Below are 21603 nucleotides of genomic sequence, written 5' to 3'. Positions count from 1 at the left end.
AGGGGCTTAATAACCTATAGTCATGGGACCATTTGTGTACTTTACCCAAATTAATTTAGTATTTTCAATTTATTTTGATTTATACTAATTTCTTAGATTGATATTTTTTTAATTTACTCCTTAAATTTTATTTTAGTTCATCTTAATTTTAAAATTTAAAGTCTTTTCATTTTATTTTGATGGTACGACACTCCAACATTGAGCCACATTATCAAAACAATTAAAAATCAACTAAAAATTCAAATTCAAAGATTAGTATAGATAAAAACATTCAGGGACCAAATTGAGAAGTCTAGCAAAATTCAATGATTAAAAGTTGCTTTATCCATGCTTTTAAGTGATGTCCACGTGGAGTACACGTAAGTAATAAAAACCCGGGTCCAACCGTCCAAGGAGTAATTTTCCCTTCCAGTCTACTCTTTTTCATTTTCCTCATAAAATAAAAATTTTATTACGGCAGATCGCTTCTGTAATCTGAAAGTTTCATTTTCTTTATTTATTTTTCATCATAATCCCCACCTTCTTTGATCGCCTACTGTCACATGTCTCGTACTTTTTTCCCTTTGATTTTTAATTTTTTTTAATCTGCATCAAACCTTCCCTTATTTTCCCTCGAAGTTTTATTTCTCCTTATTTTCTCTGCAATATTTACTCTAATTTAGTTTATTTTTCTTTTTGGGAAAGTGACTATTCTTTTGTACAATTATTTGATAACAAAGCTTTGTTTTTCTCTTTGGAAACAATTTCTCGAGTTTTGGAGAGGGTTTTGACGGATAATTGTGCTTGGTTTGACGTCGGAGTTGGTTTTATTATTGATGAGTAACGGAAGTTATCATTGAATTTGAGAATCTGAATCGAGGATCTGTGGTGGTTTTGTTGAAATGGTGGAGGATCGAATAGAAAGTTCAGCTGAATGGTGGTGATCGAAAGAAAAAAATAGTTTTGGATCCGATCGGGGGAGTTAAAGCGCCATCAGATGGCGCTGTTCAGACGATTGTTTTACCGGAAGCCGCCGGATCGGCTTCTCGAGATCTCAGAACGAGTCTACGGTAGCATTTTCATCCTTATTATTCATTTTCTTCTTAATTGGTTATTGTTCGATTAAGCTTTAAATTGTGGCAACCATCTTTATTCTACCCGAGAAATGCCAACGGTGACGAGTTTTTTAGTTCTCTGATTCTCTTTAGGAATGTTGTGTTCAAAATTCGTAGTTCGATTTCTTTTTCGTTGAAGTTGATTTATGTGGACAATGCACTGCTAAATTCCCTGATTTTTAGGGATTTGTTGGTTTATTTTGGGTTAATTTATTAAAGTTAAGAAAATTGGCTGATTTTTAGCTTGTTTGTTTTCATGGTTGTTGGGGCGATGAGCTGAAATTGGGCGGCTTAGTTGCCTTAAAGTAGAATTAGTAGTTTATTTGATTTTGAAGTTTGTTACAAAATCACTTGGAGCTAAGAAACTAATATGCTCTATTTCTCTCTCTTATCAATGCATTGAGTTTGAATACCATTTTTTTGGTATGGATATTTTTGTTTGGAACTCTAATTTGCTTTTATCTTCTTGTGAACATTTGGAAGGAACTTTACAGTTTACACTGAATAACTTGATAGATGATGCTTTGCTTTTTGATGGCATAGGGTTAGTAATTGCTTATTTGTTTCAACTTCCGGGTTGGTTGCTTTGCAGTATTTGACTGTTGCTTCTCCACGGATGTGTTGGAAGAAGATGATTACAAGGTGTACATGGGTGGCATTGTGGCGCAGCTACAAGACCATTTTCCTGATGCTTCTTTCATGGTATTTAATTTCAGAGAAGGGGAGAAGCGTAGCCAAGTATCAGACATTTTAACTCGATACGATATGACTGTTATGGACTACCCACGGCAATATGAGGGATGTCCGCTGCTGCCGCTTGAAATGATTCACCACTTCCTTCGATCGAGTGAAAGTTGGTTGTCGTTGGAAGGACAGCAGAATGTGCTTTTGATGCACTGTGAAAGAGGGGGATGGCCCATACTTGCTTTCATGCTTGCTGGTCTTCTGTTATATCGCAAACAGTACACTGGTGAGCAGAAGACTCTTGAAATGATCTACAAGCAAGCTCCTCGGGACCTTCTGCAGCTTCTTTCTCCTTTGAACCCTCAGCCATCCCAGTTGAGATATCTTCAGTATATTTCTAGAAGAAATTTGGGTTCTGATTGGCCTCCCTCAGATACACCACTATTTTTGGATTGCCTAATTCTTAGAGTTCTTCCACTCTTTGAAGGGGGAAAAGGGTGCAGGCCAGTTGTCCGTGTTTATGGCCAGGACCCGAAAACACCAGCCAACCGAAGTTCCAAGCTTCTGTTTACAACTTCGAAGAAGAAAAAACAAATTCGTCACTTCCTAAAGGTGATGTCTTACTCTCACAATTGAAACTAAAAATTTAAAATGCCCAAAATTCAGGATGTTCTTATAAGGTTTATCTGCAGGAAGAGTGTGCATTGGTGAAAATGGATATTCATTGCCGTATTCAAGGGGATATTGTGCTTGAGTGCATTCATTTGGATGAAGATTTGGTACGGGAAGAGATGATCTTCAGAGTTATGTTCCACACGGCGTTTGTTCGAGCAAATATTTTAATGTTATACCGTGATGAGATTGATGTATTGTGGGATGCCAAGGATCAGTTTCCAAAGGATTTCAGAGCAGAGGTAAGCTGAAAATTTTTATTTTGAGATTTTTTTCTTTTCTCAAGCTCTAGGAGTTGAATCGTACTTATCTCTTTATCAGGTACTTTTTATGGATCCTGATGCTGCTGCACCTGGTCTCACTAGAGTAGTAGCAAGTGAAGATAGGAGTGTGATAGAAAGTGCTTCACCAGAGGAATTTTTCGAAGTTGAAGAGATCTTCAGCAATGCAGTCGATGCAGTGGAAGGAAAGGTGAATGACAGCAATTCGATAGTTCCTCACAACAAACCAGATCAGAAAGATGTCTGGAGGGAGGATGTGGATCCTCCTACATTTCAAGATTGTGCGTCAGATGATGGGATTCACAAACAGGATGCATCGGTGTATTCTAGTATAGATGCAGTGAAGGACATAGCAGTGGATGATGTGAACTACAAATTAGATGAGATTAATTCCGACATTAATTCAGTGAAAGATATAGCAATTGATGATGGAGCCATGAAAATTGATTCAGTGGTATTTACTGCTGATGTGCCAAGAGCTAGAGAAACCAGGGAAGTTATAGAAGATGTGATTGACAAATTAGAAGAGATAGAAGATAAAGGAAACAGAGACAATACTATTCCGCCAAAGAAGTCGCGGTTTAAAATGTTTGAACAAAGCTTGAAACCTGACGTTTCCCAACCTAAACCTGAGGAACTAATGCCTGCTTCAAAGAAACAGGCTGCACCTGACGCAGAACCAGCTTTAGATTCTGTTTTGGTGAAACCAAAAAGCGAACAACTCGAACCTCAGGCCCCTCCTACAAGACAAGCAAAGCCTAATATCATATCTCGGTGGATCCCTCCTAACAATGCCGCTCATGTTAAGCCAATGCATGTGTCATACCCACCGTCAAGATATAATAGTGCACCACCTGTACTTTCCTGTATCACATCTTTGACGGAATCAGATTCAGGTTCCAATATTGAAGGCTCTACTGGAGCTTTGGTATTGAAGGATGTTTCATCTGAGCAAAACAGAGAGACGTTTGAGCCTTTGAAGGGTACAGACTCTCCAAAAGAAATATCCACAACTCCAATAATTCCAGCATCAACTATTGGTCTACAGCAGTCAGTCTCTGTTCCACCTAGCTCTCCACCTACACACTTGCCATCTCGACCACCGCCGCAATCACCTCCTCCTCCCCCATTTTCCAGCAAGCAGGCTGCCGAACTGGTGTTGCCTCCTCCAGCTCCACCACCTTGGAAATCTGGGTATTTTTCAGATGCCCCTAGTGTAGCATGTTCTCCTCACAGTACTTCTATCAAATCAAGCACATTAAAACTTGGTAATGTTCCCCCTCCCCCACCATTTCCAGGTGCTATGACTCCATCCTTCATGCGTGGAATGCCATCAGCCCCTCCTCCACCCCCACTCCCTCCATTTTCTGGAGCTCCAGCTCCAGCTCCCCCGCCTCCACCAGTGCCTCCTCATCATGGGGCTTCTCCACCACCATCGCCTCCTCCTTTGTTGAGAGGAACTCAAGAGGCACCTCCACCATTAGGAGGGAAGTCTACTGCCGTACCTCCTCCACCTCCACCACCTCCATTGAAGTCTAGTGTCTCACCTTCTCCACCTCCACCACCCACATTGATGTTTGGTGCCCCACCTCCTCCCACATTGATGTCTGGTGTCATACCTCCACCATCTCCACCACCCACATTGATGTCTGGTGCCCCTCCTCCAACTCTTACCCCTTTGCGTGGAGTGCCACCTCCACCTCCTGCCCCACATCGAGCACCACCACCCCCTCCTCCTCCGTTGATGTCTGGTGCCCCACCTCCTCCATCGCCACCACCCCCTCCCCCTTCGAGTGGAGTGCCACCTCCACCTCCTCCCCCACATCGAGCACCACCACCCCCACCTCCTGTGCAAGGAGCGCTTGCACCACCCCCACCTCCCATGCGTGGAGTGCCAACACCGCCTCCACCTCCTATGCGTGGAACGCCTGCACCGCCCCCACCTCCTATGCGTGGTGCTCCTCCAGCTCCTCCAGGTGGAGCACCACCTCCACCGCCGCCACCTGGAGGTCGAGCTCCTGGCCCTCCAGCTCCACCTGGAGCTCCTCGTGGTGCACCTCCGCCTCCACCAGTGGGTGCTAGAGCAACTGATGTGAGAGGAAGAGGGCGTGGGCTATCACGTCCTGGGGCAACTGCAACACCTCGGAGATCTTCCTTAAAACCATTACACTGGAGCAAGGTTACAAGGGCAGTTCAAGGAAGCTTATGGGAAGAATTGCAAAGATACGGAGAGCCTCAAATGTATTATATCTTATACTGATTTTTACCCATTTTGTACGGTTCACCTATATAAGTGATAAATTCTGACTAGATATTTATGCTAAGTTTCTATGGCATTATATATTTCCCATTTGTATTTGTTGACATTGCCTTCTTTCGCCAGTGCACCTGAATTTGATGTGTCAGAGATTGAGACTCTTTTCTCTGCTGTTGTTCCTAAACCTGCTGATGCTGGGGGTAAATCTCGAGGACAACGCAAATCGGTTGGATCAAAGCCTGAAAAAGTTCACTTGGTAATCTGGAGTTTATTTCTTTATTTTTGAATAAACCATATACATGTTTCTTTTTCAGTGATTGTAGTAATGTTACCGAACCACCTTAGACTGAATGAACAAGATTCGCAATATTAGAAATTGAAGAATTCGTTATTTTAAACATATAGTACAGGATTCTATGTTTCATGAGAGAAGGATTTCTTGTCTTTGTCTTCTGGTTTGAACAAATGATACACAGTTCTCTTTTTATTCCAAAAAAAGCTACAAGTTGGTGATATTAATGAAGCTTTATTCTATATACATCCTTAAGTTTTTGGGGGAACATAAGTATTTTGACTATGCATTAATGATACGCACTTCTTTTTTTTTTGTTCCAAAAAAAAAGCTACAAGTTGATGATATTAATGAAGCTTTATTCGATATGCATCCTTTATTTTTATTTTGTTTTTGGGGGTTGGGGCTTAGGTATTTTGACAATGCAAGGGGAGGTGATCCTCTTGATCCCATAAATCCCATTCTGAGATCCAAGCTCTAACCACTAGGAAGTTCTCTTGGGACTAGGTACATTCTCCTTGATTTCTATCCCTGATGTTCTTATGTTTTTCTGTATTCTTGGGAGTTGGGACATAATATTGATGTAAAAATACCTTTCTTGAAATGCCAAAATGTATAAAAAGTTGTGTTTATTACATTCGTCGAACTTTGTAGTACCATCATTGTGATTCCTATTTAACCCTTCTTTGATTTCATCACTGACAATTTTGTTATCGGATTGTAGATTGACTTGAGGAGGGCCAACAACACTGAAATTATGCTCACTAAAGTTAAGATGCCACTTTCTGATATGATGGTAAGCTGGATACAGTCCTGTTCTTGCATTTATTTGTGTTTTAAACACAAATAGAGGAAGTGGTGTATGATATGATCATCAATACAGATGTAAACTTGGAATATGGCAGCTTTAATTTTCCCCATAATATATATGAACAGGAAAAAGTTTACTTGATTCATGTTATTTACTAGTGGCTGCACAATTGCACTTAAGTGCCCAGGGAGGTGGTCTCCTTAGGAGCATTGGCTTCTTCAGCATATTACATCTCGGTTTATGCTGCTAATTAGGATTCTCATGCTATATTTGACTAAATTAGTGGATGCATGGAAGAAAATGGGATTTTCTTTGAATTGATCCTCTTTATCTTCCTCGTTTTCCATTTTCTTCTTAATTTTAATAAAATGTTTTCAATTTATTCGTTTATTATCCATTTACAGCTGCATCTATTTTCTCAGGCTGCAGTTCTAGCAATGGATGATACAGTATTAGATGTTGATCAAGTGGAAAATCTCATTAAATTTTGCCCCACTAAAGAGGAAATGGAACTTCTAAAGGTGAAGCTTTAGCATATTCTTACATCAGTATTGAATTTTAACCTCTTTCCAACTGCTTTTATTATCACGGTAGGAATCCTTTTATCATTTTAAGTTTTGTCTTCTTTGATTGTGATTTACTATCTATGTGATTTTTTAGGGCTACACTGGTGACAAGGAGAGTCTAGGGAAGTGTGAACAGGTCTGCAAAATTTCCTATAGCCATATCTTCTAACTTTGTCAAATTGTTTGACTTGGGTGTTTTATATTGGTAGAGTGATTGATGGTTGCATAGCGATTGACTTGTGGCAAATGCAGTCTTCTGACATATGATTTCCCTTTGTGTTCACTTCTAAATTATGACCATCTAATATTTTTGCAATCATGCATTTGGCTCAACGTTGGTGCATGCTTCTCTTGGAAAGGAATTAGGTCTTGGATATATGGTTAGGAGACTGATAGATTTATCCCTCACTTGATTTTGTGGTTTTTTGGAGAAAGAGAAATATAAGGATGTTCCAGGGAAAAATTACCCTCGACAAAGATCCTGTGCTTCTATGCTCCTAATTTTTATTAAGTAGGTATCAGTAAATGGAAGTGCAAGAGGCTATTTGGTTGGTCTGACATCAAAAAGATAAAATGTAAATCACTTGAGAATAATGAGATTTGTAGAAAATACCAGATAATGACTGGTATTTCTTTTATGAAGAAACTCTGGCTAACACAATTAGTTCCTGGATACTTCTCTGGATCCATCTTGCAAAATCTTATAAATACTAACTGGCTTTGAATTTTTTTTTCAGTACTTTTTGGAGCTGATGAAAGTGCCGCGAGTGGAGTCAAAATTAAGAGTGTTTTCCTTCAAGATTCAGTTCGGTTCTCAGGTTTGGTGGTATCTCCTTAGTTAATCTGATTTGATCTCTTTTGCGTTATTGAATCCAGTCTTTGACGTGGGTCCTCACACTTTTTACCACCTGCAGATTTCTGAATTTAAGAAGAGCTTGAACACTATAAATTCTGCATGTAATGAGGTACATCATTAATATCTTTGAAGAGACTTGACTGCACTTTTTATATATTCTCTGTCTTACTACTTCTATTTTGGTTATTTAGGTACGGAATTCCCATAAATTAAAGGAGATCATGAAGAAAATTCTCTATCTGGGAAATACATTGAACCAAGGAACCGCAAGGGGTACGTGCCATGTTTAATTTTCCTTTTGGCTTCTATCTTTAATGCTAGAACTGCAGCTTATAAAAACGTTTTGTAGAGGAGAGAGCTACTAGCTATACACACATTTGTAATGTAGTACTTTGATGTTTGTCTAGACTCATTCATGTGAATAATACGTGCTTTTGTGTTTACTTACTTTGTTTCAAGCGAGGTCACGTTAATTTTACAGCATTACTGCATCTCAAACTGGAAATCTTGTTCATCTGAATTGTCCTGGGGCATATACACAGTTTTTAAAACTATGCTTATCATTTCTGATAGTGATGCTGTTAAGGCTTAGTTTACAATCCCATATGCTAACTTCCTCTTCTTTAGAAGAAATGCCAAATGTTATTTGGATGTAAGAAGAAAAGTTAAATATGCTTTTCTAAAATTCTCATATTAGTTCCTAGTTTGTCTTAATCTTTGAGGTTGCCTGGCGACTTAGAGTCTTGGTGTTTATGTTGTTTCTAAGGGTCTGTTTGATAGACTGTAATTGGTTTTCTAGAAAATAATTTACAGAAAATGGATTACCTGAAAACTGTTTTATGTAAAACGAATTACATGAAAACTGTTTTACGTAAAATGAATTACCTAAAACTATTTTACGTAAATAAATTACATTTTCTGGAGAACATTTTTCGAAAACTATTTTAAGGTGTTCTAATGATATTATGTAAATCATTTTTCACTAATTGTTTGGTATACTATAATTAATTTTATAGAAAATGATTTACATATAAATTGAATAAAGTTCAGTTTAGTTAATATTTTTAAAAAATCAGTTCGATTAACGGTTAAAGAAAAAAAAGTTCAACTAATTTGATTAATTGAAATTCGGTTCGATCAGTGGTCGAATTAACCATTTGAACACCCCTAATTTTAATTATTAATATTTTATTAACATAATACTAAATTATTATATTAATATTAAATATATAAATTAATATTATTCATTATTAATAATTTAACAATATTATATCTATAAAAGTAATAGATAATGTTAATTATATTAATAATTTATTATACATTATTAAATTAAAAATATAATATAATAATATATTATTATAATATAACTAAGTACATGTTAATATAATATTATTAAAATTATATTATATATATTAAATATTTTAGTAATTAATATTTTCATATTTTCATATTATATTAATATTAAATAAATAAAATAATATTTTTTGAGTGCTTATACTTTGAAGTGAAAAGGAAAATGTTTTACCGAAAATCAGATGGTAAAACATTTTACATAAAAGACAAAGGAATTAGGAAAACCAATTACATTAGGAGAGCCAATTACAACCATCAAACACAGGAAAATATTTTCCAACTATCGAACACAGGAACATTTTCCTGTTATCAAACACACCCTAAATTTCATAGATGTATACTAAATTGGCACTTTTTATATAGTGGTTCAGCAGTGTGATTCCTAAGGCATGTATTTAAATCCAAATCAAAAGAAGAATGCTTCACTGGTGTAATCATCTATGCATCCTTATCAATAGCTAGAACTTTTTTAATTGATAGGAATAGGAGGCCTCATTAAAAACCTCCCTCATAGATAACCCTTTCCCAACAGAAAGGATCCACTAGTGGAGGGAGGAAAAAAGTGCCTCGTTTTATTACTGAACCAAAATTACTTAAGACTTAACAATTACGCCAGAAAAACTGACATAAAACTTAACAACTCCACCTACTTGAAAAACCTGCTAACTGGGAAAGAAAATAACAAACTATAATCTTACAATTAACCAATCCCCTTCTTTGCTAAACTATCTGCCTCCCCATTACAAGCTCTTGGAATCAACCTAATTAACAACACCTTTTCAGAGAATAGTGATAGAATCTCTTTAACTAGAGGAAATAAGAAAACAGGAGCCAAAGCCGAAGAGTGGATCCACTCCACTGCTGACTTACAATCACTCTCAACAATCAACCTAGTGACAGAAAACCAACGTGATGCCAAAAAGATTTCAATGTCTCTTTTAATAGCCTTTAATTCGACAACTGGTGGGGAACCTTGACCGACATTCTCTGAAAATGTCAGAAGAGTGCAACTATTCCAGTCCCTTAGGATATCTCCAATACCTCCAACCGAGTCATTTACCCTTACAGCTCCATCGACATTCATCTTCAAAAAATCAACAGGGGGTAGCCAGCAAAGCACAGAACAGTCCTTAGATTCAGAAACAGAAATCCCATCTGCAAGTGAAGGATCCCCAATGAGCAAATCCTCATGTATAGGAAATTTAGGATACTTGGCTTTAAACCATTTAGATAACCTAAATCTTACAATGAAAAACGGAGAGAGCCTGTCAAGAGATAATCCTTCGAACACAATTTCATTCCTTGCTTTCCAAATAGACCAAAAAATGACTCCCAGGATAAACTTCCAAATCAATGAATTCACCCTCAAATTCCCCCACGAGATAAGTAAAGAAGGAGGGTCCTTTGGTAAAACTACAGATAAATCCCAAAAGCTTACTACCTTATTCCATAATTCCCAAACTACATTGCACGTTATAAACAAGTGCTGCACTGATTCCTCATGCTTCTTACAAAATGGGCAAAGGATATATTCACCTAGGGACATTCCTCTGTTAACCAACTCCACTTTAACTGTCACTTTCTGATGAGCTAACTGCCAAAGGAAAGCTTCAACCCGAGGTGGGGACAGTCCCAACCACACCCCCTTTGACCACAGATCAGTACCCACAGCTTCCTCCGAGTGCACTTCTGCAAGATTTGACCGAGAATAGTCCATCCCCACTTGCTGACCACGAGAGACAATCTTCTACAGAATCTGAAATTTTTATATCCTTCAATTTCGACATCAAATCCATCCATGGATCCAATTCCCAATCAGACAAATTCCTCCTAGTGAAAATATTCCACACCCAACAATTCGATTCAAAACTGCCAAAATCAGCAACCTTGCCCCATTTGTTAGGAGACAATGCATAGATTCTCGGGAAAAGATTTTTTAGAGGAACCTCTTCCACCCATGGATCAATCCAAAATGAAATAGACTTTCCATTACCAACTTGCAACTTCGAATATGATCTAAGACAATTTCCTACCGAATCATTCTTCCAAAAATTGTTGGCAATACTTCTCAAAATCCAAGAAGATCTAGGAGAAATAACCTTGCTGATAGACATAGTGTTGCAACTAATCTTATGCTTGCTACATAACACTCTTTTCCATACGAAATTCTTTTCGTTTGCGAACTTCCACACCCATTTCCCCAATAGTGCTCGATTCGTAAGATTCAAATCAATAACACCAAGGCCACCACTATTCATAGGTTTGCAAACTGTACTCCAATTAACCCAGTGATCTTCCTCTTATCCGTGCTGTGTCCCCATAAAAATTTGGCCATTAAAAAATTTAACTTCTTGCCTACTTTGCAAGGCATTTTAAAGAATGATAAGAAAAATATGGGCAGGGAAGATAACACAGACTTCAATAGGACTGTCCTACCAGCCAAAGAAAGAGAATAAGCTTTCCACCCGGCTAGTTTAGAATTAAAATTTTTAAAAACTGGCTCCCATAAAGCTTCAAAATTCTTCCTAGCACCGAGGGGAAGTCCCAGATATTCTGTGGGAAATCGACCAACTGAACAGCCCACTTCCAACACCCAATCAGATAGAATAACCTCATCAACGTTAATCCCAAAAAGTTTACTCTTCGCTAAATTTAGATGCAACCCAGCCATTATACTGAAAATCGTCAAAATTCTTTTAACATTTTTAATCTGGTTAAGTGAAGCTTGGCAAAAAATGATGAGATCGTTAGCAAACTGAAGATGAGATAACCGAAATGAATCTTCAGAATTCCTAATAATGAAACCTTGGAACAGACCTTTATCAATTGCTTTAGAAAGCATCAAATGCAGCAACTCCCCTACTATATTAAATAGAAGCGGAGAGAGACTACATCTTTGTCTAAGCCCTTTAGCCATAGGAAACTCATCCGAGGGGGAGCCATTCACAAGAACCAAAATTGAAGCTAAGGAAAGACACTGTGAGATCCACGAGCACCATCTAATACCAAATCCCATCTCCTTCATTGCTCTGATTAGTAAAGGCCATTCAACGGAATCCTAGGCTCTACGAAAGTCAACTTTTAATACCACCCCTTGTAGTCCTTGTTTTCTCCAATAATCGATCCCTTCATTAGCAATAAAGGCACAATCCAACAACTGTCTCCCCGGTATAAAAGCAAACTGGAAAGGACTAATGACATCACCAACACAGCAGCTTAGTCTCTTAGATAAGACTTTTGATAGGATCTTATACAAACTGCCCACAAAGCTAATTGGTCTAAAGTCTTCTATATTTTCCGGATTTAATTTCTTCGGAATTAGAGTAATAAAAGCGTGATTTACCCCATGCTCCCACTTCCTTCCAATATAGAAATCTTTAAAAAATTTCAACACATGCTCCTTTAATGCATGCCAACATTTCTTGGAAAAACCCATTGTGAAACCATCCGGACCTGAAGATTTAGAGCTGTCCGAAGTAGCTATAGCTTGCCAAATCTCCTGTTCTGAAAATTGCTCCTCTAGCTTAGATGTCTGATCCCGTGACAGTTTTGTAAAGTCCAGAACTAGTCCTCCACTTCCATTGTCAAAATGGAATTATACTCGGTCTTGAAAAAATCAGAAATATGAGTCTTAATCAAGAAAGGATCTGAACTACAATTCCATTAATCTTCAAGCTAGTAATTGCATTTCTTCTACTTCTATTTAAAGCACACAGGTGAAAAAATCTTGTGTTTCTATCCCGCCTTTAATCCATCTCGTTCTTGCTTTTTGAAACCAAATACTTTCTTCAATCCTGTATAGCCTCCAAAGATCCGATCTAAACAGCTTAACCTGATCCCACTCCTGAGTAGAAAGATTACTATCTTGTGCCTTAAGTTCCAACTCATTTATTTTCCTTTCCAAATCTTCAATCGACTCAGAAATCCCATTAAATTTCCTGCTTGACCAGATTCTAATTTATTTTTTAGTTTCCTGTAGAATGCTGAAGATGCCACTTCTTTTGTTCCTCTCCCTCAAGCCATCCATGGTAGATTTAACCAAGTCCTCAAAACCTTCTTCCTCTAATAGATAATTAAAAAATCTGAAAGGTTTAGGGCCCCACCCTATAGACGATTCCTCCAATGAAACTGGATTGTGATCAGATAGAGACCTAGGTAAAAGTCTTTGCACTACCCTCAGAAAACTGGTAAAAAAATTCCCTGAAATTAAGAACCTATCAAGTCTGACCCAAGTTGAATCTTCTCTGTTGTTACACCAAGTAAAGCTTCCTCCCACCAAAGGAATATCAATTAGATTAGTTAGCTGCAGGAAATTTCTAAGAGTATCAACAGAATGCCAGTTTTGAGACCTTCCCAACTTCTTAGCCGGATCAAGATACAAATTAAAATCCCCCCAATGCAAATTGAAATAGTTTGAGCAGAAACAAACTCCAACAACTCCCTGAAGAATTCTTCCTTTTCAGATTCAATGGACGGACCATATACATTTATAATCACACACTCTTCTTCTATATTCTTAAACTTCCCAAATATAGCTATAAATCTGCCACTTATATGACTGTTGGAAACTTCAAACTCATTCTCATTCCACAATACCAATAGTCCACCTGCAGACCCATCAGCTGATGAAAAAACTCCTCCCTTAAGAAAATTCCCCCTATCCTTTTCCTAAGAGCCATAGAACAGTTAGCTTTGTTTCTTGGATGAGTAAGATGCACGACTTATTCTTTTTAACCAAATTAGCCACTACTCTGGATTTCTCCTTCTTCCCCAAACCCGTTATGTTCCACGAAATAATATTGATGACTGTCATAAAAACAAAAAGAACCCAAAAGCCTCTGAACTAAGAAGCACAAAATCCTAATTCGCTGCTTTCAACAATTCCTACTATCACCCAAACCCTCCTCAAGTTTTATAATTTTTTCCAAAAAAGCCTTCTTACCCTCTTTGAAGGAAATCCCCAGCATCCTACTGACTTCCCACAGCCAATGCCTCCTCCAAAAACAACGAGAAAGAAGAAGTGGAGACTGTAGGAGAACTAACCACATCCAAAGCTTCCCTTATTAAAATCCTTCTCTTTCTCTTCTCTCTTTCCCGGCCCCTGATCCAGAGAAACAACCTGCTCTAACTTCTTCTACACTCCCAGATTGCTGAAATTTATCATCAGCTTCTTTTCGAGGAGAACCACCTTCCTCATCAACACAAATGTTACCTTCCTCCATTAACATTGGGAACGATTGAGTGTTCGCGATAGGATTGGATGCTTTTCTATTTTGGTCAATCAGCTCTACTGATTGCAACAACCCTTCTTCTCTGCTCAGGTTATACCAAACCTTTCTTACTGTTGTTCTTCTATACACTGTTACAAGTTCCTCTATTCCACCGTCCAACCGGAACGCTTCTAATAGCCAAACTTCTAGACAGATGATCCAAAGGACTCCATCTCCTTAGACCATTTGATAACGAACCCTTAGTAATTTCCAGTGACTGAATTCCAGCTGGTTCAACTGGTATATCTTCATTTTCCACCTCTGTATCTTCCACATTCTTAACTACCTTGTCCAAGTCCACCCCATCCTCTACCACTTCATCCCTTGACTTATTCAAATTCCTGTTTAATTGAGGCATAAATCTTCCTTTGGACCCTTCACCAATCCACTTTAAATTATACGCAAGCCCTGAAGGACACAAAATCTTCATATTATGAAATAGAGCTCAAATTGTCATCCTCTTGGGCTTGAACATCTAGGACCATTTCTTCCCTCAACCCAAGACCCACGTGATCCCCTTTAGGATATTTTCCTTTTCCAAGAAAATTTGACAGCCCAAAATTACAGGTATCAGTATTTGACTTTTTTGGAATAAACTGCTCCTTGTCCCCCTTTTTCAACCTATTTCTCTGTTCCTGGTCAAGCCACATATCTACCTTCAGCCTAGAGTCCTCAGATTTCTTGTGATTGTCAACTTCCTCTAGACACAGTCGGCAGCTTCTCTCTTCCTTGGAAAAATCATTTTCACTGTACCCAATTTTTGAAATTTCATCAACCTTCTCCCCGGAAAAATCATCCAATTTTGATTCAACCGAACCCAAGATGACTTTGACTTTGTATGATCTGCCGTAGGACCCTTTTGTGATCGATTCCGGGACGTCAAATGGACTCACCACCCTGATCAAAACTCTCGCTAACGATAGGTCTGACCTATTTTTTGAGGACTCTTTGATGCATATGAATTTCCCCCATTTTTGAACAAGTTTCTCCATAAACTCCCCATTCCAGCATAATAGCGGTAATCCCACTAATTCCACCAGACAGAACGTCAATGGCACTCCCTCATCATTCAGCAATGGAGCCAGTCAGTCGAACCAATAAAACAAATCATCCTGTTTTTGTGCCCATACTTCGGAATACTCTTCAATCGATTTAAATGTAACGACACATGCATTCCATGCATAACCCCATCTCGCTATTTTAACCTGAATACCTTCATTCGCCAAAGCTTTCTGAACAAAATCCTGCTCGAATGGAAGCTTGATTACCCCTGTAAAGGACCTTTTAACCCAGTCCGAATCCTCCGTAGGGATGTGCAACTCCCAGACAATCCTTAACCCATTTGCAGCCTTCTTTGACCTTTCTCTAACTTCCTCATTAACATTTTCACTATCCTTTCTATTAATCGTTTCCACCACCTCCTTGTATGATCTACTATCCCTCAAATTTCCCAAAAATCCAGAATGATTCTGTCCGTTGTTTTCTCCACCCTTAATGCCTTTGAACCGATCCTCTCAGTCCTTCCTTCAGAAGCTTCTCCATTCCGATTTTTTCAATATTTTTCTATCCCTACTATAACCCTTTTCCCATCAATCCAAGTTCCGTTTACAGACTGTATAGCCCTCCTCCCTTCCTCACTTGCAAACTGAGCAAACGCGAAAATAGAATTTATATATTTCGGCTTCAGAGTAAACTTTGGGATGAAAATCCTCACAACTTGACCATAATGATGAAATATTTCCCTTAACTTTCCTCTTGAGACCCTCTTACTAAGATTATCAACGAAAATCGTCCAGCTCTCCCCAACGGAATCATGCCCTATCACTATTTATCTCTCTACGTTTTTTACTCTCTCACTCATGTTTTTTTTGAAGTTAACAATTTTATCTGATCATCAATAGCTAGAACTCTAATTGAGTTATGCATATATGCCATTTTACGTCCAGCTTCCAAAATTATGTCATCTATTTTGTTTACTTGATGCATCACTAATACTTTATTCCTTGTTATGCTACTAGTTCCAGTTTTGTTTTTTGTCTCTCTCCAAAGCTACTAGTTAAAAATGTCGTCTCTTTTTATTTTTTTATATATTTATGCATTCAATTCTGATCAACCATTCCGATTTGAGTTGGTGAAAATCTTTTAATTGTTGCATGTTACTTTAATATGAAGTTCCAAACTATTTACAATTATACAGGTTCTGCTATTGGATTTAAGTTGGACAGTCTTCTAAAGCTCACAGATACACGTGCTTCTACCAGCAAGATGACGCTTATGCATTATCTTTGCAAGGTTTTTCACTAATTATCTTTTACTCTGGTGTTATTAAGATCATTCTGATCATGTAATAATTGCCTGAATTATGTTTTACACCCAGTTTATATGTTATGTTACTACTAAAGAAGAGGAACTTACTCTTTTTATTTTTGCTTAGGTTCTAGCTGCCAAGGCACCCACGCTTCTGGATTTTCACCTTGAATTTGTTAGCCTCGAAGCTGCAACTAAGGTTTTCATCAGTCTTTTAGCATTTTAGGTTTGTAGTTTGATGATGCTATATTAATTTGAAGCCTTGCCTCCTGTACAGATACAATTAAAATCTTTAGCAGAAGAAATGCAAGCTATAATTAAGGGATTAGAAAAGGTTAAGCAGGAGCTGGTTGCCTCTGAAAATGATGGTCCTGTATCTGAAGTTTTCCGGAAGGTACATAATTGTTTCATTTCTTTTTATGATTCAACGTAGCTTACAAGGTTTGTTGAATTGTCTTCACTGTATCTTACCCCATTCAACTATTGTATTCAATCATATTCTATTTGTTGACTATTGATGGAGTTCCTGATTAGCTAATAGCTTTCCTTTATTTCACCCTTTGCATGTGTAACTATTTTATAGAATGCAATAAGAGAAATTGTATGTAAACATGTAATGCCCCTAAAAGTTGGTTAGTAAAAAAGAACCAGAGTAATACACGTTTAAAAGGCAAAGGCATTAGCTTTGCAGCACAAGTGATTATTGTAAATATAGTGGAACGTCAGAATTATATGGATAGAAATCATACTCTGTTTTGAACATTCCTTCGGATAATGTTCTCTGATCTTACATGGCAGTCCTTTTCATTTGAATGCCATTGGGTTTTATATTGTTTTCTGGTGCATTGGCGTGATCATCTGTTATGTAGCATTGTCACCTACATCTAACACCATCAATTGTTTTTTCATTTATCTTGGGAATGCTTTCATTGTTCTGAACATTTCTTTTTTCTTGTTTTAATCTAGACATTAAAGGAATTTATTTCTGTTGCTGAGACCGAGGTGGTGTCCTTAACAAATCTATATTCTACGGTGGTAAATTTCCAACTGTCAACATTCTCATTGATACATCATGCGTTGTTGTCCAACTCTTTATTATGTTCGATCATTTAGGTTCTTTCAACTTTTTGGTGGACAGGGTAGAAATGCAGATGCGCTTGCACTCTATTTTGGTGAGGATCCTGCCCGGTGCCCATTTGAGCAAGGTAGATTCTATAGTTATACCTTCTATACTTATTATGACCTTTGTTGTTCTGCCTCTCTGTTTTTCTTGAAATACTTATATCCGACACCTTCCGCTGCATATCCAGACATAGGTATGGGGTAGACCTGTCCACGAGATGGCTCCCCCAGGCCGACACAAACTTTATTTAAATAATTTAAAATTATTTTTATTTAAATTTAATATGGGTTAGGTTTGAGTCTGGAAAATTTTAAAAATAAATTTGTTGTCCTGTCTGGACTGGCCCATGGAAACTTCTAGTATGGGGATTTGAAACTCCATATACATGAAAAAAAATTGAACATGCCCATGTTGGGTGTGTAGTTGTCGACACTCACACCCGAGTCTTGGTTAAGATAGATTATGCCTTCACTATGTTCTTAGTAAGAATATTAGAAGGCATTTTATTCACCTATCTTTCTTTGCTTTTTCTCCAACCTTCACACCACACTAAACCCCCTTTTTCTATTCCTCCTTCCCCCCTCCCATGAAATGGAAATAAACATCAGTCCTCATATGGTCAATGGGCTAAAATTCTCTGGAAGTTGAACTATAATCAATAAAATAAGTTGAATAACCAAATATGAAAAATTGGGGAAAAGGTCTATAAAAGACAATATAAGGCCTTTGTTTGGTTTAGGGGTGAGCAAAACTCAATTTGATTCGAATTTCAAGTTTGAATAGAGTTTCAATTTGAAAATTTTGAAATACCGAAATCTCTATCCTAGTTAGGGTTCTCTTTGTTTTTATATAATGATGTTCGTCACAGCTAGTTCTGTACGGTGATTTGCTATGTTGCTCCTTTCTAGTTTTTTTGAATTATCCGTGCCTTATCCACATCTGGATATGGGGATATGATGCTCTGAAAGACTTTCCAAATACATAAAAATCTTGAAAGAAATTGCACATATCTGTGTCTGACGCATCCATACCTATAGTCACACTCGAGTCTGAATAATCTAAGTTGTTTGAAGTTGAACCGGTCAAATTTGATGTTGTACGCTAGTTTTATATAGTGATGTGAAGTTGGTCCAATCTGATGCTGTATTGATCAATGCAGTTACTGCAACGCTCTTAAATTTCGTGAGGTTGTTTCGGAAAGCACATGAAGAGAATGTTAAACAGGCTGAACTGGACAGGAAGAAAGCCGAGAAGGAGGCTGAAATGGAGAAAGCCAAGGAAACCAACCTTAAAAGGAAGAGTGTGAAATAGTTGAAAATCAGTTTCTATATTCCTACAAGGTAGTACGATCCTTCCAATCAGCAGATACCCGTGCCGATGAGAATGACTGAATTACAGGAACCGCTGCTTCTCGAGGACTTTTGACGTGCCTCCTATTTCATGCCTTCAGAGATGTCGTAAACGAGGCTTTCAGGCCACTTGAATTATGCATAAGGCTTCGGGAGACATTTTCCATGGGAAGATATCCAAATCAAATAACTACGAATGATTCAATGAAATTCTTTTTGGAGTAGTCGGACCGAACTTATACGCATAGAGTGGGTTATGAGGAGAGTAGCAGAGGTTTAAAATGCAAGCTATCAAGGTAACTGCTATGACCCTTCTCGCATTATTTTCTGAACCCTAAACTGGGTGGACCGGCAAGTCCAGGCAATGAATGATTTCTTTTCATCTGCCATCATTCATCTGTCGTATTTGTTTCGGCATCAGAATGGATGCCAGTGGACTCATAGAAGCCGGTGAGACCCACCGTACCATGAAGGCATGTAGTGTACAACTCTAACCATCTTCATAGTGTAGAATTCAATTCTTTTATCTTGTATTCTTGTAACATAATCTTTTGTTTTTTTGCATTTTTCCAAGAAACAGGCCCGCCATAGGGAGAGGTTGTATAGGATGTTAGGTTTTAGGAAAAAAGAGAAATTAGAAGAGGGGCTTTCTTGATGTAACTGTAATATAGCACCCGGAATATATAGCCTGCCGATTTTTAAAACCTCCCTTGGTTTCTTTCCTTTCATTGGATATGATTTGGCTTCATTCCTCAATCAAGAAGCAATTCATGGAATCGTCTGTTTCTTCTCTTGTATTTTAACTATTTCTCGAGGTCGAGCTGTAAGAGAGCTCGAGTTCAAAATCGATTTGAAATTTAAAGCTCAATGCTATGAATAGAACGTTCGATGAACTGTTCGTGAATTGTGCTCTTATAGTGTTCGTTTATGTTCGTATGTTAAGTTAAATAAGCTAGTATGAACAAATATTTTATGTTTGTTTGATAAACGAACACGAATAGAGGTGTGTTCGGTTCGTTTATGAGCTCGTTTATTGACTTGTTCATTTATGTTCATGAACAAACTCGTTTAGAAGTTTCATTTGTATTTTATTTTTTCACGTTTAAATATTGATGAATGTAGGGACTAAATTGAATACATTGTGAAATTCAGAGTTTAAATTATGAAGTTTATAGAATCTAAGCACTAGTGGCATAATTTTATCATTTTAGTATGCAAATGAAAATGTTTGCGAACAATGAACATGTTCGCGAATATAAATGAACGTTGGACACAAATGTTAAACGAGTATGTTTATGAACATTTAAACGACTATGTAGTGAACAGTTCATAAACGTTAAATTAAGAACATAAACACCTTAAAAGATAAACAAATGAACACGAACATAACATTAAATATTAATATGAATACTTTTAAAAATAAATAAACGAACATGAATATAACCTTATTCATTCAAGTTCGGCTCATTTACACTCCTACTTGAGTCAAGCCAAATTATGAGAATCTTTTTGGGTGTTTAGGTGACGTTTGGTTTGCTGAAATATTTATGAGGGAATTGAAATCTGTGAAGGAATTGAAATCTGAATCTGAAACATGTTTGGTTGGCAGGAAATTGAATTGGAATCCAATTCCATATTCTGTTTGGTTCGCAGACATGTTAGATGAATTTGATTTCATTAATGTAAAATGACAGAATTGTCCTTCTTGTTTTTTTTTGCTTAATTTTAGTTTGTTTTATAACTTACACGTAGCAATATATTATAAAAATTTTAAAAATATTAAATTTTCATTTTATTGATTGATTATTCATTTCAATAAATTATAAAAATCATACTAATAAACATCATAAGTTAAAATCATCTCAATTAGGGATGGCCATGAGTAGGGTTAGGTCGGGTTTTTGGTCCACCCGACCCGACCCGAGAACAAGGGAACCTCCACCCGAGACCCGACCAAAATAAAGTTTCACCCAACCCGACCCGACCCGAATATATGAATTAGAACCCGACCCGACTCGAAATAATAAAAAAATTATTTTTATTCAATAAAAACAATGACTTAATTGAAAAAAAATATATAGAGGGGTATTATTGTAATTATTCGTAAATATATAAGGTAAAATTATATATTTTTTCGGGTCGGGCTTGGTATTTTTCACCCTAAACCCGAACCCAACCCGAATATCAAACTTAAAAAAACCCGACCGACCTGACCCGAACCCGATTTTTTTTTAAAAAATCCGACCAATCTCGATTTTTAAAAAAAAATCTGACCCGAATAACAAAATATTAATGAAAATAGTATGATCAAATTTCACATTTCTTCTTCCAAAGGATTTTAATTCCATCATATTATGGATGAAATTTACTTTACCTCCCTCGATGGAATTGAATTTCAATTCCCCATTTAAAAACTTGAACCAAACATGAGAAAATGGTCCACTTCCCTTAATTCCAGGGAACGATACTCCACTCTTTGTTTAAACACGAAAATGATACACTACTAAACAGTGTATCATGGCTCGAGCAAAAAACAAATTCTATCAAAACTTTGGGGTTTACAAATTCTTTTTGGGTGCCTTTGTTTAGGGTTTACAAAGGCACGCATATAATATGCAACTTTCCCATGACTAGAGCATTTAGTCTTGTTTACAGAAGAGCATACACGAATATCAGTTCCCAAATCCC

The 21603-nt window shown here is 37.3% G+C and overlaps 1 protein-coding gene across 6 annotated transcripts; it reads left to right on the top strand.

Annotated features, from left to right (window-relative positions):
* Positions 1 to 617: 617 nt before the first annotated feature.
* Positions 618 to 19621, top strand: LOC120160232 (formin-like protein 20). 6 transcript variants are annotated; one of them, XM_039170648.1, is made up of 17 exons: positions 622 to 1049; positions 1687 to 2390; positions 2471 to 2692; positions 2772 to 4972; positions 5115 to 5244; positions 6005 to 6076; positions 6514 to 6612; positions 6752 to 6793; positions 7395 to 7475; positions 7572 to 7622; positions 7705 to 7786; positions 16334 to 16428; positions 16571 to 16642; positions 16721 to 16837; positions 17410 to 17478; positions 17582 to 17648; positions 18726 to 19621. In XM_039170648.1, exons 1-17 carry the CDS (start codon positions 977 to 979, stop codon positions 18875 to 18877), a joined length of 4329 nt encoding a protein of 1442 aa, XP_039026579.1. In that variant the 5' UTR covers positions 622 to 976; the 3' UTR covers positions 18878 to 19621. The 6 variants fall into 6 exon arrangements, 3 of the variants coding, with proteins under 3 accessions (XP_039026586.1, XP_039026579.1, XP_039026600.1); XM_039170655.1 differs by lacking the exon at positions 18726 to 19621 and having other exon boundaries at positions 621 to 1049; positions 17557 to 17648; XR_005519418.1 differs by lacking the exons at positions 17582 to 17648; positions 18726 to 19621 and having other exon boundaries at positions 619 to 1049; positions 16704 to 16837; positions 17410 to 17441.
* Positions 19622 to 21603: the final 1982 nt, after the last annotated feature.

The sequence above is a fragment of the Hibiscus syriacus genome, unplaced genomic scaffold, assembly GCF_006381635.1.
Source record: "Hibiscus syriacus cultivar Baekdansim isolate YM2019G1 unplaced genomic scaffold, ASM638163v2 tig00002847_pilon, whole genome shotgun sequence".
NCBI classification, from domain to species: Eukaryota; Viridiplantae; Streptophyta; class Magnoliopsida; order Malvales; family Malvaceae; genus Hibiscus; species Hibiscus syriacus.
Note: the sequence above shows the minus strand (reverse complement) of the source record. Positions and strands in the feature narration are given on the sequence as shown.

What these genes read in the sequence shown, in the direction of transcription:
- LOC120160232 (XM_039170648.1), top strand. Translation starts at nt 977, where the DNA reads ATGGCGCTGTTCAGACGATTGTTTTACCGGAAGCCGCCGGATCGGCTT. An exon ending in AGATTCAGTTCGGTTCTCAG is followed by an intron (nt 7,476 to 7,571) that starts GTTTGGTGGTAT and finishes TACCACCTGCAG; the next exon opens with ATTTCTGAATTTAAGAAGAG. An exon ending in TTATGCATTATCTTTGCAAG is followed by an intron (nt 16,429 to 16,570) that starts GTTTTTCACTAA and finishes ATTTTTGCTTAG; the next exon opens with GTTCTAGCTGCCAAGGCACC.